This window comes from Trachurus trachurus (genome assembly GCF_905171665.1).
Source record: "Trachurus trachurus genome assembly, chromosome: 14".
NCBI classification, from domain to species: Eukaryota; Metazoa; Chordata; class Actinopteri; order Carangiformes; family Carangidae; genus Trachurus; species Trachurus trachurus.
Window position 1 is genome coordinate 23,776,138 of NC_139903.1, and position 18,169 is coordinate 23,794,306.

The following is an 18,169-nucleotide window of genomic DNA, read 5'->3' on the forward strand; positions in this document are numbered from 1 at the left end:
AATGTCAGATTCATAGGCTTGCTTTTTTTTCTAACTACAATGTAACTGATGGGAGCTAGTTCATGATTGTTTATCTAATGTTTACACAGGCAAGAATGTTTTCATGTTTTTTGAAATGCCCTGTAATTTATTTGTTTTTTTAGTTGCCAGTGTAGAATAATCATCATAGACATGTTGCCATATTTGCATGCAGGTGTGTGCCAGTGCCAATGGAAATGTTGCAGGTGCATTCGATGCTTGATGCCAGTAATTCATGGATATAATCTACAGGAGACGTCTTCCCGCTCACCTGCCATTCACATAGCCTGAATTTACTGATTAAATTTGTGCTGCATTAAATATTTTCATTCAAATCATATATCTTGCACATTTTCTTCATTACGATTATCGTGGAAATGCTTTATTTTCACTTTTTAAAAATCACATCTTAGAGTAACTCAACATGACTCATCACTTTATTTCACGAAGATACCATCCTGGAATAGGAATCTCATAGCTAAATGCCTGTCATGTTTTAAAGGAGTCACATTTTCTGAACTGGATTGTGTGTGGCGTTATTTTTATACAGTACCTCCTCAGTTGATATTACTTATGAACCTTCTTCTAAATAAGAAGATAATTGTGTCAAATCACTGTGCGATAATTAATAAAATGGGAAACAGGGTTTCTAGGGCACACTGCATTAAATAACACAAGATAATTTCCTGGGCCGTAAATTGTTATGGACTGAAATTGTTCGGTGAAATTAATAGTGACAAGTTGGTGGACAAAGTTTATTCATAGTCAGAGCATATTAGCTTTGGTGAGCCCAGGGAGGCAGCGAGGCCGCAAAGGACCCACTCATTGTTTATCTATATGTTGTTCCATAGTGTACCCTCACTGATATAAAGACCATCTACTGACACGCAACATTTGCATATCACCAGCCAGTCAGTGCATAGATGTGCTGCAGTAAAAACTCATAGCTGCAGGCTGGATCTATCTGTTGTATTTATTTCATGTAGGTTGGATTTGCAGGAACATATGGATCCTCACAGCCTTGCTCCTCTTTGGCATAAATATATGTGTAATTTAAGTGTGACAACAACCAATTCAGCATGATTGCTTTCTCTGTTTTGTGCCATTTCTAGCTCCTACATACAGCATAATGACATAGCCCAGTTCACAAACAGCTGAATATGTAAATCATGCGCTCGGTGCAAACCAGGATGCCAAACCTGGCTGGAGATGCAGGTTGAAGGAGGAGACTGCCAGCCTCTTTTCACCTGAAACTCAGTAGGCTACTCTGTGTTCCAGCTAGATTGACTAATACTGTGGTTTGTTTGAAACAAGCAGGTGTGCTGCTTTATGTGTGTAAATTCCTATGAGTAACATGTTATTGGTTGAATCTGATTTAACAGAGAAAAGTTTAACAAGGGGTTTTTGGTTAAATTGGTCAATTTGATACGTTTACATACACATAATAATCCATTACAGTGAGGCATTACTCTAATTCAAAGAATGGCTCTAATTACATTCATACTTTGTGGACCATAATGTGATTAATGGCAGAGGAGGCAACTTTCCTGTTTTCCTCCAGTGTTCAACCTCAAACCAGCTCTGTGGTATGTGGCTGCTGTGGTTTATCTCTGTGATAACATGACAATCCAACAGAATTTTGAGGATTTACATTAACACTGACCATGAGCTGAAGCTGTACCTGAAACACTGGTTGTTTGTCTGGTAGAAACCTCTTGTAAATGATGGTAATGGAAGAGATGCTTGGATGGCAACTGTGTTTCAAAATATGGAGAAAGGGTTTATCAGATAATAAATGGCTTCATTAGATAAATTAAATAACAGCATCAATAGAACCATCGTTTTGACTGGGCTGAAAAATATGAATGCCTTAATTGCATTATGACTGCATTTTCCAGATACAGTAGCAGAGGTTTGTGAAGCATGTTCCCTCTTCAGCCAGTTGATAGAGGTGTCCTGAAACTTTTTTACTGCATAAGAGACAGGACAGACTTTACTCTTCCCTGCACGTGACTGAACTGTTTGTTCCAGATTGCCTTTATTAAAGACAGTTACAGCTGTTCAGCCTCATACAGAGGGTTACAGTGTGATTAGTTACATAATGTGGCACCAGAGACTCATACACCCGCCTGACAGTTTAACATATAGCGTCTCCAATAAAGCGTGCGCACTGCTTATGGGTGGTGAGGCGAGGTCACAAGTTCCCGAGCTCAGCCCCTCAACACAGAGCGCACGACACGCACACACACGGGGCGGAGGGCGGCTCCGAAATCCGTGCGGAGACAGAGGGAGACGCTCTGGGGACGGAGCCTCAGACCGCGCTCAGACCGAGGCGAAGTTAGGGCGTCTGAGATCCGGACAGGTGAAATGAACAACCACTCGTCACAGTCCAACGGCATGCAGAGCCACCGGAAAGAGCACCTGTACAAGGTGCTGGTCATCGGTGACCTGGGGGTCGGGAAAACCTCCATCATCAGGCGCTACGTCCACCAGACCTACTCCAACAACTACCGGGCGACCATCGGAGTGGACTTCGCCCTGAAGGTGTTGAACTGGGACTCGGAGACTGTCCGGCTTCAGCTGTGGGACATTGCAGGTGGGACAGTTCTGTACATGCTGGGTGTTTAGGGTGTCATCCCCTGTGACTGAGGTCTGGTACATATTGCACAACATATTAGCCTAGATTGACTGTTTTCATGATAAAAATGCATACAAACTAAACAACATTCTCAAAAGATAAGTTTAAAAAAGTTAAAAGTTGTTTAGCAAGACTTTTAGTTCCTTAAAAGATGCTGATCTGGGGAGATAGTGCTTATCTTCAAACAGACAGTGAGGCATGACAGTTGTAAAGTTATGAAACATTCACAGCTTGAAGATGCACTGTCATTGTGGAGAGCCCTCTTTGTCTGTCTCACACACACACATAAACACACACTCACACGGACACTGTTGCTAAAGGAAGATGAGCGCACTGTCACTCTGTCATTCATTCAAGGTACAGTGCTGCATCATGTGATGGGGCCCATGTGAGGCAGATTTTAAGGCCAGTCACAGGAGTGTCATTTAGTTAAATAAAAAAATAAAATATCATTACTTACTCACACAGAGAGAGAGAGACACGCACATGTTTTCATTTATCACTATTTATAAATTGCATAATTCTTAGAGACTTACATTGTCACTCACTGCCCTAACAATAGGCCCTCACCTAAATGACCACTGACCCTGGAATCAGCATTTTCCCAGTTGAGGACAAGGCTTTTGTCTCCAATTGGACAAGCTGTCCCCAATTAACTGGTATCTAGTCTGAAATTTATTCACAAAATTCACTTAAATCAGACTCAAACAGACACACACACGCAGGGGCACATGCTTTAAGTGGTTAATTTGTATTGAGTAAATGAAATTACAAGTCACATCTGATTTAGCCGTATCTACCTGCTTGAAGTTAGGCTCAGGGAGGAGTGGGGATAAACTAAGGAGGGACTGTGTGTTTGTTATCATGTATGCAGCGATAAATGTTCTTCAAAGTCATGTAAACGGCACCATCTGTTTATTGAATGACAGCGCGTCAGGTGACGCGTGTGACGTCTGTCGTCTGTCTGAGGCGGCTGTCAGGTCACACCACTGCAGATGAGGATTTCTTGTGATTAATGAAAATCGTTCGTAGGTTCTCTGCCATGAAAAGGGGAAGTTCTGGACACATGTGCTGTCAGATTTTCCATTTCCTCTTAAGCATTTTGTCCAGTTCCTCACTTCCACCACAGAGAAAAGTGGACTCGCGCTTAAATGTTTCTCAGCCATGTGCACTTCCCTGCTGCACACACACCCATATGCTCAGTTTTGGACTAACAAGTACTCACATTAAACAACAAGACACACACCCCAGGGGGACTGTCATGTTGACAAACTGCTCCTCAAGCGTCTTAATTTCCATTCCCTGCACAAAGGACAAGTGTGGATTAACACACACACACATGTCTGCACTTTTCAAATGCCATATTCAGACAGGTATTGTGTGTGCCGTGGGTCAAAGTTTATTTTTATTGCAGTTTGCCCACAACGCAGATTGAATTAAAATAAGTCTGTCATAAGCAGGAACAAGCACTTACATTGATCGTCTGGTGAGGTGCAACGTGACAGTAAGACTGCAGGAATGTGCTGTTTCATGAGAATGCAGACCTTGCTAACTGCTGCCTTAATGCCAGCTGCATTAGCTGTTTTGCTGCAGAAATGTGGGAAAACAATGAGAATCTCATGGGAGCTGCCATGCCACTGAATAACAGCTCCCTGTGTGTGTGTTCTCCACAGGTCAGGAGCGTTTTGGAAACATGACTCGAGTGTATTACCGTGAAGCCATGGGAGCCCTCATAGTGTTCGACGTGACTCGGCCCACGACCTTCGAGGCCGTGGTCAAGTGGAAGGAGGACCTGGACTCCAAACTGATGCTGGCTAATGGACAGAGCATAGCAACCGTGCTGCTGGCGAACAAGTGCGACCAGGGCAGAGAGCTGACCAACAACGGCATCAAGATGGATCAGTTCTGCAAGGACCACGGCTTTGTCGGGTGGTTTGAGACCTCGGCCAAGGTGAGACCACAGTATTACAATCCATTTGCAGGAGATAAATTGAAATGCATTCCTGTCTATCCTGGCAATGAGAGTTAGTAGAAAGGATCGATACCATGGCCATATCTGCCAAGTGCTTATAAAGCTGGGAGCCAAAATGCTCAGTGTAAAGACTGGAAACTAAGGGAAACTGTCAGCTTGGCTCAGTCTGAAGGTAACATACCAACTCACAAATTAACATATCATATTTTGATTATTAAATCAGTACAAAAAAGTGTAAAAATGAAAACTCGTGGCTTTACAGGCAGTTTATGTGTGGGCCTAGTTCTTGGCCTAGCAGTTCCTCCTGGTCTCCAGTTGTCATTGCTAAGCCAACCAGCTGCTGGCTTTAGCTTCATATTCAACACACAGATTTCAATCCTCACAATATAACTCTCAGCAATAACACTGATGAGCACTTCCCCCAAAATGTTGGAAGTATTAATTTTAATCAGCACGAGATGACAGTGAATGGGCCCGATTGGTCGGCCCTTGGCAGCGAGCGGCTGATGTGCTGAGTGGAGGTCTTCTCCCACTCAGGTCACTTCAGTCAGATGAAAAACATCCCCACAGAGGGAACTGGAATTTCAGATCCTCGTGGAAAGTGGCTCAGCGAGATCAATTTACAAAGCAGGGTCAGAGCGAAAGGTGCTGGAGTGAAAAGTCAAAAGTATTAGAGGATTGTTAACAGTTCGACCACGTCTCATATATAGAATATATTTTGTATCTGTTCAATCCAACATACTGTAGAAACTAGGCGTGAATCACATTTCCCTTTCTATGGCGTGCCTGTGTACACGCTGCCATCTTGGCTAGAGTGATTTACTTCTGTGATGCAGTACCGTGTGAATTAAACCGCTTCCGTACACTAATCCAAACGCTATTTACACATAAATTCTACAAACGTCTCCATTCACACTTCCTCTGTTGGCACTAACGTGTCAGCGCGGCCTCGAGTGCGCCGCCGTTCTTGTGGCATCGAGGCTCAGCATTCCCAAAGGTCAAAGGTGACAGGGTGTAGGTTTGTGGCCGATGTGTCAGAGGTGCGGTACGCAAATAAAGACACGCGCTCCCTGTTTGGTATAAGAAGAAGAAGAAAAGAAATGTTTACGTAGTTCATCCGAAGCAGCTTTAAACACATGAAGTTGCTCGCGCGTTGTCGACACGTCGGTGACACCACGCGGGGAATCTGCATTTTGACCACACTGGAAATATTTGACGCTTTAAATTCTTATTTAGTAACAGTTCAAGTCACTGATACTTTTGATACCTTTGGAGTGGCTGATGGGTATGTTGAACTAAGTCATGATTATTCTCCTTTGAGGTATATCATCTGACACAAGGCAGTCACAATCCAGACAGTTTTGATCTGTGAGAACAGGGCCGTCCCTCTCTGTCCTCAAGAATCTCTTGAAGACTCATTTATTCTGAGAGCACTTTGTCTCCAAACACTTCCCATGTCCTTCTTTCTGATGTCCTTGCACTTGTTAAATCCTTGAAAGCTGATTTGGATGAAAGTACAGTATCTGCCAGTTGGGCAAATGTAAATGTGATGTTATAATGAGCTGTTGTCCTAACAATAAGATAAATGCTACAAATGTCAAATGTACAGCTGGGTCTCACTGCTGTTTGTCTCTCTCTTTAAGGACAACCTCAACATCAGTGAAGCTGCAAACTTCCTGGTCAAGCACATCATGGCCACGGAGAACGACATCCTGAAATCCGTGGTCCCGGACACCATCTCGCCGCAGCTCGACTCCAACAGGCAGATGAGCTGCTCTGGCTGTTTCAAATGATAAAAAAGGAGGGGGACGCCAACAGGATGGAGTCTCAGTAGGACAAAGAGGGACAGGCGCAACCACACTGCCTTCCATTGGAAATCTAAGTACAAGTGTTTTTAGTTCTTCGGTCCAAACCGGAGTTGAACGTTTTAGTTCCTGCAGAGCTCACAAACTGAGGTTACGTGGACTTAGAGGCTGCACGTTTATCTGAGAGAGAGTTTGGGTAACTCGTCATACTGTGAGTGTAAAGTTTTTGGCCGAGAATCGTGTCTAACTTCAGTTTGGCATAACACGCGTGTCGATGCTCTTTGGCATGATGTAGTAGATTATTTAAGGTATCAAACGTTCTGAGGCTGCTTCTTGTTTTCTGGCTGCTTCACTCCCTGAAGAAACTGAAGAAAAGGAGTAAATACTCTCAGCATGGTTGGTGCAACACACCTAAGACTCATATCCGTCCACTGCTGTTTCAAGAAAGTATGATTGTGTTGCTGTTTTCCCTCTATTAACCTCAGGCTTCCTGAAATGTTATTCTGTGAGAGCCAAAGAAAGTAGTATTGATCCTATATTGTGTAATTATGTGAATTTTGCACACATTGTTTTGAATGACTTTAAGTTATTGCCCGTATGCTCATGTGTATGCAGTTCTACTTATTGTGTTATATTGTGTTGCTTAAAAACCTTCCTGCAACTGACGATTGTGTAAGGCTTGTTTAATCAGGCAGTTTAAGCAACATTACTTTTGTATCTATGGCAACGACTTGATCAGGGAGATCAGCTGCAAAGAAATGACACTTTCACACACAGACACACACACACACACACACACACACACACACACACACACACACACACACACACACACACACACACACACACACAGCATCCTGGAGCTTGTGTTTGTAGTTAGTCTTTTATGGCCAGTGGGCAAATCAGTATTGAAGGGGCTTATCGGACATGTTGGTTTGTTCACGGTGGAGAGGGGTTGTTCTTTTTTGGCTGTAACGTCAGAACTAATTAATGTGTGTATGTGAGTGTGTGTGTGTATGTATATTTTTCTTCACCAGTGGAAGAAATTGTGTTGATTGTCTGGTTCTAAACTGGACACGCTCATGAGTTCACTTGCCAAAGACTAACCCTCAGTATCCATGGTAACTAGATCAAGTCTCTATTTTTTTGGGCATCCACTAACATCTGTGTGAAGCTATTTCTCACTGTATTCACAACCATGCACACACACACACATCCACACAGATCTTTCCACTCTCCGTGTCCTTATTCCTTTTTTTTCTTATCTCTTCCTTTCTCCTCTCCTCACCCACTCATTCTGCTGCTATTGTTTCTTCTCCTGTAAAAAAAAAGAAAAGAAAAAAAGAAACTCTGCTCTCTTGCAGTAAAGCGTCTTTCTCTTCTCTGTTCACATTAAACCTGCACTGGCTCCAGTAAACACACCCAGAGATGCAGGGATGAGTCATGACCTTGAATAACTTGGATCTGGGGTTTTAAATGTACATTATGCAGTATGCGGCCATTTAGTTTAATAATCATATTATAAGGACATATGTTAAGGTGTTTTCCCACACTGTTGGTCAACAGTGTTTGCAGTGTCCATGAGCCTGATCACAACAGTGTCATGTGCTATTGTGTTGAGTCCTTGTTGGCGATTTACACGCTCCACTTTAGAGGGGAATAGGCTGAAACAATGGCTTCTCCACGGGATTAAGATTTCACAGTCTTTGGCCCATCATGTGTCATGTGACACCAGCATCGTGTCACACTTGATGCTTCTGATCTGTTTTTGCCTAAAAAAGAGCTGCATGGTCACACACACACACACACACACACACACACACACACACACACACACACACACACACACACACACACACACACACACACACACACACACACACACACACACACACACACACACACACTCATACACGCCTATCTGCCTGTAAAAGACGAAGATGACAATTAATTTAATGCTTTCTCCCACTTCATCAAGTAAGCAGCACATCTCCGTCTCATTACATAATCTGTGGATTGTTCTTTTGCATTATTTAATGTGAAGTTGTAGAAAGAAATCATTTCACACATATCCCATGTCGTGCTGCTCTTTACTAATACGGTGCGACACCAATGCCATTTAACCTTTGACTGGGAACAAACCGTTTTCACTGTTGTACTTCAGCTTCACAAATCGTAGAAAGAGACAGTGCATCAGTTTCCAAGTTTTATTAGTTTACACTGAGAAATATGTGTGTCGGTGTGTGTGTGCGTGTGTGTCTGTGCGCGTGTGTGTCCTCGGGCTGATCCAGGACTCTCAGGTTCTCATTAGGAAGCCACATGACTGAGTGGATTATTCTCTGCCTGAGGGATTGGATTTGGTCGTCTGCTCCTGGCTTTCGTTAAGACATCATCCACTACCAACAACTAATTAAATGATCCAAAAACGCTGTTCAACCACTCTGGAAGAATGTTGTCATCTGAAATTCATCAAGCAATAAGTTAATTAGGACACAAATGACTTTGTTGTCAAAGAAAAGCTGTGAGAGAGGGTTATTATATGATCACCATTTCAGAATTTTAATTACATTTCAAAATGTGTAATTAAAAGCAAAAACAATGAAATAAACAACTTCTTTTGTGTAAAAAAAAAAACATTCTCCAGGTTTTTTGGAGTGTGTTAACAACACCTGGCACAGGTCTGTCTATTCATTAGTGGGATTATGAGCCCAGCATATTGTGCTGTTGTCAGGCTCTGCCAGAACCACCTACAGAAAATACCCACATATTCTCCCAGAGAGAAAGGAGAAGCAAGGAGAGGGAGGGGGGCGACGGGGGTGGGGGTGGGGGGGCAGGTAGAAGAAAATTAGCTGTTTAAAAATCTCACAGCAACAAAAGGTTACAGACGGCTCATCATGACTGTCCCCACATAACCAGAGCTTCCTGGCCTGAACTGCCCCGGAAAGAAATCCATCTTTCAGACAGATTATATCTGATAACTTTTTGATCAGAACACATCCAGCCGCCTCAAGCACACGGAGACCAACAGACCAGTTACATAATCCAGCTACAAGAATTTAGACGACAGAAGAGACTTGATCTGATTTGATGAAGTGTCTTTTCCCCAGTTCTCACCAGCAGTAATTGCTCATGTGGTGCCATCTGTTGTCAGATTAGTCACACTGCAGGCGGCTGATCCACTTCCACGTTAACACATGGGAGTTGCTGATTTGTTAGAAACATGACCTTCACCAGCTTCCAGCATTATCTCAAGACAGTGGAAAACTGTTGTATCTCCTAATTTGAAAGACAAGGTTTTTTTTTGGATCTATATAAGGACTGATGGAAACTCTGTTAATGGGATCAGATGAAGCAGAACAGTCCTTCTGTTTTTATTTTTGAACAGTTTTTGTTGTTGTTTGTTTTCAAAATCTACTTATTTAGTTCCTGCTCCAATTTGTGATCTGTTTTCCATTTCAATTTATTTTTCTTTTTATGCCAGAAACAGAATTAACACCTGTGTTATTAAGCCTCCATTCTATTCGTGCGATTGTTCTTGTTTTTGAAAACAAATTTATTTCATAATCATAATTTTAAATGCTAAAAAAAAAGAGGCCTGTTCTTTGTTTTGTATGTTACTGGCTCAGTTTTCACAGCCTCTCATGGTGACATGTTACAAGAACTGTCTGCTGCTCACATCCCTTGTGTTTTACAAGAAAACCACAAAGGTAAACACTGCCAGGAGGACATGCACAGACACGAGCACACACACACACACACACACACACGTCAGAGCAAAAGTATTTGAGGATGACTGGATCTGAAACGTAATCACAGCGTGTGAACACCGAGACGTGCTTTCCCAAGAAAATTACCCCATCCATCAGGGCGACTTTCTCATCTCTTAGTCCTTGCTCCACAGCGACTCTTGGTTCCCACTCATTAGTGCCAAAATCCATTAGATCATGTTAACCTGCTTGACCTTTCGCCCCCATCCATGAGATCTTCCTTTAACTCTCTCTTTATGCAAGGCCTTTAAAAGCCAGCGAGAGTGACCAACATTACTGTGATTTACAGATCTTCATGTGGCTTTGTAATCATCCGGCCAGTCTTACACTACGTTTGATCACATAAAAGAAAATTGAGAGATGAAATAACAGTCCCTGCTAATTAAAATAAGCCCAAGAGAGAAAGAGATGAGTGAAGTGAGGGGGAGAAAAGAAAGAGAAACTCAGAAAAGAAATTAAAAGTTACAGAGAAGAGAATACTGTAGGTGGTGGAGAGAGAAAGAGAAAGAGAAAAATAAAATGAAAGAAAGAGAGAGAGAGACTGGGAATCAGGAGGGGGAAACATGAAAGACTAAGTGCGGTATTAAATCATTAATATGTGTCCAGGTTGAGAGATGAGTCCTCTGAAGACCTTTGTGAACTCAGCTATTCATCACTCACTCTGAACACTGACAGATTTTACATCTCATTAACCGGACTGATGCTGTTTCAATGATACTGCACTGCACCTTCTTAGGTAGAGGATGGTAAAAACAAACATTTTTTGTGGTTTGGAGTTTTTGTCAAGTTTAATGTTGATTGGTTCCATGTCACATTTTCATAAAAAACAACAATACAACAACAACAACAAAAATGCATTTGGAAAAAGTTGTAGAAAGATACAGTCATTTCTGTGCACAAAAATGTGTGTAGCCTATACAGTAATTTACATCTATACAGCTCCATTGAGTGTGAATGCACTGCCACTAGGGGGCAATAAGCACCAGTGTTATAGTGCATGTGTAGCCAGCAGTTTGTTGCTAAAAAACAAAACAAAAAAAAATCCTATTCGTCAACCATCATTAAAATCCACTATCCTGAAATAAACTAAATCTGAACTCTATGGTAGAATCATGTGTTTCTGATTTCTGTGTTATTCCATATGATCTAATTTCATATTCCAGCTGCTCTGTCATGATTAATACTCTATGTGCACATAAAATACAGTGAAAGTTCATCTTGAGGAAGTGTCAGGGATTTACAATAAGCAGCGAGAAGCTCAACAGGAAAGCTGCAGATTGTGTGCGTAATGACTGTGATACACAAAATAGAAATAGAATAGATTTTGCTGCTGAAAATCAGCTATAAAGACACAAAATATAAACATAAATCTGCTGCATCCATCAGTGGGTTGTTGCTACGTTGTTCTGCGACAGTGATTTAGATAACTAGGGTTTTTGATTACACAGTGCGAGGCGGCGTTTCTCCTAAAATAAAGCGGAATTCAAACTGATGAGGTGCAGCTTCTTCAGACACTGGGTCAAATTTGAGGTCTGTTTCTGCAAGTGAAAGCAAAGCGGGAGACTTGTTGTGCAGCCCAGAAGAAGCTGTGTCACTGTGGTCAGCTGAGGAGAGGCCGCCACAATGACGGCCTGAAATATGAGCTCCAGATATGCGACCAGAAGGTAAACATGGCACACGCTACATCAAGTCTCTTTGGTGAGATGCTTGTTTTTTTTTGGGGGGGTGCAAAAATGCTATGGTGTGTTGAGCTCTACATAGAGAGAACACTGTGTGCAATATTGGCTGTATTATTGTTCCTGTTAACACCTGAGATATTGTATCAAACTGTACCAAAATAAGACTTTTCAAACAATTAAAGTACATCCTGAGGTAATCAAGCATTGAAGCACGTTTTAAATACACAGATCATTGTTCCCACTGATTGATGCTCGAAGCTGTGATCGTTTCAGTGCTAAAGTCTTCACATTCTCGACGTGCACCTTAGTTGTGTTGATTTGTAAGCAGGTACCTTTACCCAGAAAACAAACTGTAATAAACCCATTTGCAATGCTGGAAACATTCATTTAGAGAAGGTGGTCTAAGACTTGAGATTTGTTGAATGGTTTTTGGGTACCTGGAATGATTCCTGACCTCTCTAAGTCCAGAGAGTTTAGATCAATAAGGTGGCAGCCTGAGAGTTTGTTAAAACTTGTGTGGCCTTGTCATTATGAATGCACTGTGTTACTGTGATAAGATGGCAAGGATGTGATTGCTGTCTACAGCATCCTGAGCTCAGTCCATAGTCCATGGTTAGTAATGTCCTTAGATGCTGTGTGATACAGGTTGGGGACCCTGGATGACCTCAGGCTCCACCATGCTGGGAGTTTCATCAAAACTTTCAGTGTGTGAGTTGGTTGTGTGTACCTAAGGCGGAGGATGAGTATCTCCGGTGATTGTGTCCCTGCTGGAGCTGGACGAAGCCTCTTGAAAAGCTGCGTACTGATTAGGCCCAGCGGCAGAGGCTGAGCGGGAGGCCGGGGTCCGGAGCTGCAACCCCCGCTGTGAGAGGAGAGCGTCTATGTGAGGGAAGATTGAGGACAGGGGGCAGTCCGGAGAGGTGTACTTGGCTAACACCTGAAGCTGGTCCGGCTGCAGGTTGGCTTCGTTGCAGACCCTTTGGCACAAGGCGGTGACACTGTGGCACGTTGTCAGCTTCAGCTGGCTCAGCTGGCTCTTTTCCATCATCAGCTTCTCCCTCTCAGTCCTCTGTGACACACACAACGCAGTGCACACAATCTTATTAGCAATTCTGTGAACAAGAGGTGGCTTAATATGAGTTAACTGATTGAAAAAAGGAAATAAAACGTGTTTTTTTTACCAGCTTGTTGATTTCACACTGCAGGTTGTATATGCAGTCTAATTTCCTCTTGCGGCAACGCTGAGCTGCGAGACGGTTTTTGCTGCGTCGCCTCATGTCGTGGACAAACTCCAGCTGTTCAGGTGTAAACACCTGTTGCTTCAGCAGCTGCTGGAAGTCGTTTCTACTCAGATCCACAATCCAGTCGACAGGAAAAGGCAGCTGCACCTGAGGACAGGGGAGGTGGACAAAAGAGGAAGTGATTTAAAAAAAGAGAGAGCGTTGGCATCGATGACAGTGTCAAAATCAGTGCTTGTCATGTCCTGTCATAGATGCTGATGTCACTGTGTAATGTTCCAAATATGTCAGATAAATAAAAGTATATGTTCTTATTAGAAAAACAGAGAGTACTCGAGCTGCAGGTTTGTAGAAAAAGGTGTGATAAAATAATCACTGTCTACATTCATTCTCAAAAGATATTTAATAATTAAACGTGTGCGCATGTGTGGAGCGTGCTGTATATGGGAGCTCAGATAGTTATATATTTATTAAGCTGTTAATCATTAACTGAATTTGAGTTAACTTTTAAAAGCAGAGGTTGGGAATTGTTTATTGCTGCTGCTAATGTGTGACAGGAAATGTACACTCACCAGATTATTGGAGCTGTATAAATCATGGACTGTTTTTTTATCTTGTGTAAATAGATGGATTTTTTGTGTGTCTGAAATGACCTTAACTTTGTCTGTTCACTCTCTCTCTGCACTGTTTACACTGTCAGGAACATGGACTGTGACATGAGAGACTCCTCAAACCTGTTGTTTGTGTGCTGTCTGCTCAACTCAACAGGCTGAGGTGTCAAATTCAGCTGAGTTGGACTCTGGACCAATTAGCTAGACACATGCCCATGGTCACACACACACACACACACACACACACACACACACACACACACACACACACACACACACACACACACACACACATCAACTAAACGTGGTGAATGATTAACCAGGCTGTGTAGCGATTCTACCTTCTGTTAGATTAATGCAAACACTCATTTGCATCTGATATAATGTACCAGAAAGTCTTATCTAGAGCAAACATAGTGAAGTAATAACCGCTGAGTGAGGTGAGCTGACGTTCATTGATGCAGTTGCATAGAGGAACAGAGCACAGCTGCATCGCCTTGGTAACAGACTTGATTCACCGCTCACCTGTCTGGCCCTCTCTCTCGCCGACGATTCACTGTCTCCTTCTGTCTCTGTCCCGGAGTCTCCATCCTCCCCCGAGGTGAGGGATGACACACCTGAGTGAGACGCCCCCTCGCTCTCGGACAGTCCCGCCGCTCCCTTCCATAAACATTTGCTCTGGTCCAACTCCTGGAAGAAGGGGCAGCCTGCGCCGCTGCTGCCGGAGCTGAGGTTCATGTGAAGCTTCAGCAGCTCTAGAGACGTGGTGGTCTGCATCGGCCCGCTCCCTGTATCAGAGGAGCTTCCTGCATCGGGGTCCAGCTGAGACGAGCCCACGTCGCACCCCAGAGTCTTGACCGGGTGCTCGGCCACCTCCCTCTCCATGGTGCACCCCTCGTTCCCTCCTTTCATGCTGCCTCCTCTCTCCTCCATGGCATCGTCTACCCTCCTCCTCTCAGCTTCTGCCCACTCCTCTGCCTTGAAATGAACAGAGTCACCAGACTCTGGCGGTCTCTTGTCGTTGTTAATGTCCATGACAACCCTCTCCTGCCCCAGTGACCTAGTGATCGCAGGACCCTCGGCTAAGGCCCTCAGAGGGCAATGGTGCATTATTAACCCTGGTGACCTCTCACCCAGCAGTGTACTTTGGCCCATGGCGACAGCTTTGACACCGGATCTGCACAGGGAGCTGACTCCAGCCGTGTGCTCCATCTCCTCCTCCATCTTCAACACATCAGTCTTTCTTTCCCTCTCATCCCACTTTCCCTGTGTTTCACTTGTGTTGTCTTTCTTAACCATATGAGCCTCCCCCATGCCCATGCCATCTTCTTGCTTCTTGTCATGTATTTCAGTTTTCCACGACTCATCTGCCCCGTGATCTGTTTCTCCAATTTCATTCTTATTGTTCCCGGTGCTGGGGCAGGGTGAGCAGGGGAGCTGGCACTCATCCCTGATTGCTGTTGCTACGTAGTTCTGACTTTTCTCCGTGGCGCACGTTTCCTTCCCACAAGCCATCTGGAACTTGCGGTACTTGGGACACTGCGTAAAGGTATCATTTGCCCTTTCAGCTACAGGTGTAAACGTGCCTACACTGCTCTGACTTCCCACTTTGCTGTTCACTGTTTTCTTGCAGAGCCAAGCCACTTCCTGCTGAGATGGTGAGTCAGCAACTGGTTTGACTTCTTTCTCATCCAACTGCATGTCGTCTGAGTCCATGCCATTGTCCTCCCTTGATAACTGCCTCTTGCATTTCTTCTTACAACAGGTCTTTCTAGGAAATGGGACGGTGCCCTTACTGCTGGAGAAGAACTTAGGGAGAAGGAAATCAAAGCAGGCTTCATCTAGGTCTCTGAAACCAAGAATGGAGGCTGAGTTACGTATATCTAGGACATCGTCTTTCCCAAAGAGGAGTTTGGATGTGTAGGCAAACTTCAGCAAGGGCTCAAAGCCGGCAACAGTCACCTGGGAGAGAGGACAACACACAGAAATCAGCACTGTCATAACAGCAGCGGATGACTTTACAACATTTACGGTCAGATAATCATGCGCAGACGGCCTACTGTGGGCCAGTGACGAGAAACTGGAACTACTCTGCCTGTAAATGATGAGGGAAATAAAGCCTATGGTTGTTGCTCAGCAACAATACACATGACCAAATAAAGTCTACAGTAGTTCCTGTGGCTTTTCTTCCATTTAAAAAAAATCTCATGATGCTTCCTCAGCATTATTTTGTTTGTGAGTTTTTCAAAAGAAACACAGACTCTCCGGAGAATTAGATAAAGACTTATCAGCATGGTTAACCGACACTGAAAACACTGATATGGCTACTCTTGAAGACCAAACTGGTGATTTGGCTTTTTATTGTAGTATCATTCTGTACATGTATATATCTATGTCTTTGTATCTATATTTACATATAAATAAATAAATAAATAAATATGTATTATGTACAAGATGTAGATATAGGTTTACATATGTCATAGTGGCACTGCTTGTGGCATCAAGAGGCGACATCCCACCCTCTCACCTCTTGTGGCAGAGTGATGACCGCTCCGTGCTGCGTGAGGGGGGAGATCCTGTTGGTGAAGTATTCACTACAGGAAGCGAGCACCGAGCGGTGGGCTCTGAAACTCTGCCCCTCCACCACCACTGTAACATCACACAACATGTCCCGGCGCCGCTGCTCGTCCAGGCTGCGCAGCACATGGGAGGAATGCACTGACGACTCAAATGTAAACACAGACGAGCGGGGAGCAGACATGGCCATCAGGGACATCTACATGTACACACAGACACATACTCATTGTTAACCACTTCCCCCTGTATCAAGATACAAACCAAGAATAGAGTTAAGACATAGAAACAACAACAAAAACATGCCTACCTTACACAGCTGACTTTATATATCCAAGTTTCTTAGAGTGGTACAGAAAGTCCCAGCTGTTGAGGACACATGGTTATTTCTACGCTTCCCAGAAAGCCTTATCTCAACTCGGCTACAAACTAAAAACTGAGCTTGACTCAGTCATATGGCCTGTGTGTGAGTATGTGAGAGGGAGGGAGACATAGAGGGAGTGTGTGTGTGTGTGTGGGTATGTGTGTGTGTGTATTGCAACAGCGCTGGGTGTAACAGAGCAAGCGCTGACTCATGTACTCCTGCTGATAAAGGATGAGCAAGCAGTTTTCCCGTCCATACCAATCCCACCCTTGGATCCGTCTGGTAAACTAAACAGGCTCTTCCCCGAAAATCCCTTTACAGATTTACCCACAGACACAATTCAGAGATTAAGGTGAAGGTTTCTAAAGCCAGTGTTTAGACAGGCTCCTGTCTGTTGTTGTCACTGTCTTTAGATTTTAGATTAGCTTGGAATTACTCAACCGACTGCAGGCGCAGGCCATTTTGAGAACAAGTTGTGTACTAAATGTAGAAGAAGAAAAAGAAAAAGAAACTGACCTGTAAAAGAAAAGAGATGGAGTCTGCTGAGTTCACCTACAGGCTCATGTTTCTCTGTGGGGTCCTTGTCCCATATCTTGCTGCATTTCCAGGTAGAGCAAATCTTTCTGTGAGCTTGGTTCAAGTTCCTTATTGTGTCTGTGTGTGTGTGTGTGTGTGTGTGTGTGGGGGAGAGAGAGAGAGTCAGAGAGAGAGAGAGAGAGAGAGAGAGAGAGAGAGAGCATGCCCGGCCAGCAGAGGTACAATAGGTTAACAGCTGTAAAACCAACAGCGACTAATCCAATTGAATATTTGTCCTCTGTGGGTTTTAAAGTTTAGGTAACAAAATATCTATGATGGGATAAACTACAGTGTAGAAAAATCTTTGTAAGTGATTTGTTTATGAAGAATAAAGAAAAAAATGTATCTTAAAAGCTACAGTCCTACCAGGGTGAAACAGAGTAGAATAATCATCCTTACAAAGCACTGTAGCCAATGTCACATGTTTTGAAGGAGGAAGAGAGATGCCAGACTCAAGCCGGCCAATCAGGTGACTGTTTCATAATTCCAGAATGAGCTAATCTCCTCATGAAAAAAAAACAAAACAAAACAAAAGAAAAAAAATCTAGTTCCTTTTTCCAAGTAAGCAGAGCGATATGGTCATAGAGCACACAGCAAACACCGGCCTGGAGAAATGAAACTACAGTAAGGAACTGATGCTGGTGTTAAAACAAAATGCATTTTATTATTAGACGAAGACGATAAGCGACAGTTTATCTCGTGCTGTGCTTCCCCTTCTACAGGTGAGTGACACTCCACGGCTAAATTCACAAAAAAGAAAAATGTACAGCTCTTACTTCAGTGTTGTGTCACAGCAGACACTTTATTGTGAAATGGGTAATCTCCCTTTTTTTTTTTTTTGCACCAATGGCTATGATTCCCCATTCACCAACACTGTGCCCAACACTCATCTCATTTCCTTTTTTACCATAAGAGGAACTTGACAGG

At 43.4% G+C, this 18,169-nt stretch overlaps 2 protein-coding genes across 7 annotated transcripts; one reads left to right on the top strand and one right to left on the bottom strand.

Annotated features, from left to right (window-relative positions):
- Nucleotides 1-2,247: 2,247 nt before the first annotated feature.
- rab38b (RAB38b, member of RAS oncogene family) lies at nt 2,248-6,421 on the top strand (the record flags this gene model as incomplete). The annotated part of the gene is made up of 3 exons (XM_083986061.1): nt 2,248-2,614; nt 4,330-4,607; nt 6,272-6,421. The coding sequence occupies exons 1-3, from the start codon at nt 2,386-2,388 to the stop codon at nt 6,419-6,421; spliced, it is 657 nt and encodes a 218-aa protein (XP_083842187.1). The 5' UTR covers nt 2,248-2,385.
- Nucleotides 6,422-10,981: 4,560 nt separating this feature from the next.
- On the bottom strand, nt 10,982-18,143 carry LOC310997442 (transcription regulator protein BACH1-like). 6 transcript variants are annotated; one of them, XM_083987132.1, is made up of 6 exons: nt 17,183-18,143; nt 16,613-16,668; nt 16,256-16,504; nt 14,254-15,690; nt 13,061-13,267; nt 10,982-12,948 (listed from the first exon to the last, which is right to left on the bottom strand). In XM_083987132.1, exons 3-6 carry the CDS (start codon nt 16,502-16,504, stop codon nt 12,607-12,609), a joined length of 2,235 nt encoding a protein of 744 aa, XP_083843258.1. In that variant the 5' UTR covers nt 16,613-16,668; nt 17,183-18,143; the 3' UTR covers nt 10,982-12,606. The 6 variants fall into 6 exon arrangements, with proteins under 6 accessions (XP_083843258.1, XP_083843261.1, XP_083843256.1 ...); XM_083987135.1 differs by lacking the exon at nt 16,613-16,668 and having other exon boundaries at nt 17,223-18,143; XM_083987130.1 differs by lacking the exon at nt 16,613-16,668.
- Nucleotides 18,144-18,169: the final 26 nt, after the last annotated feature.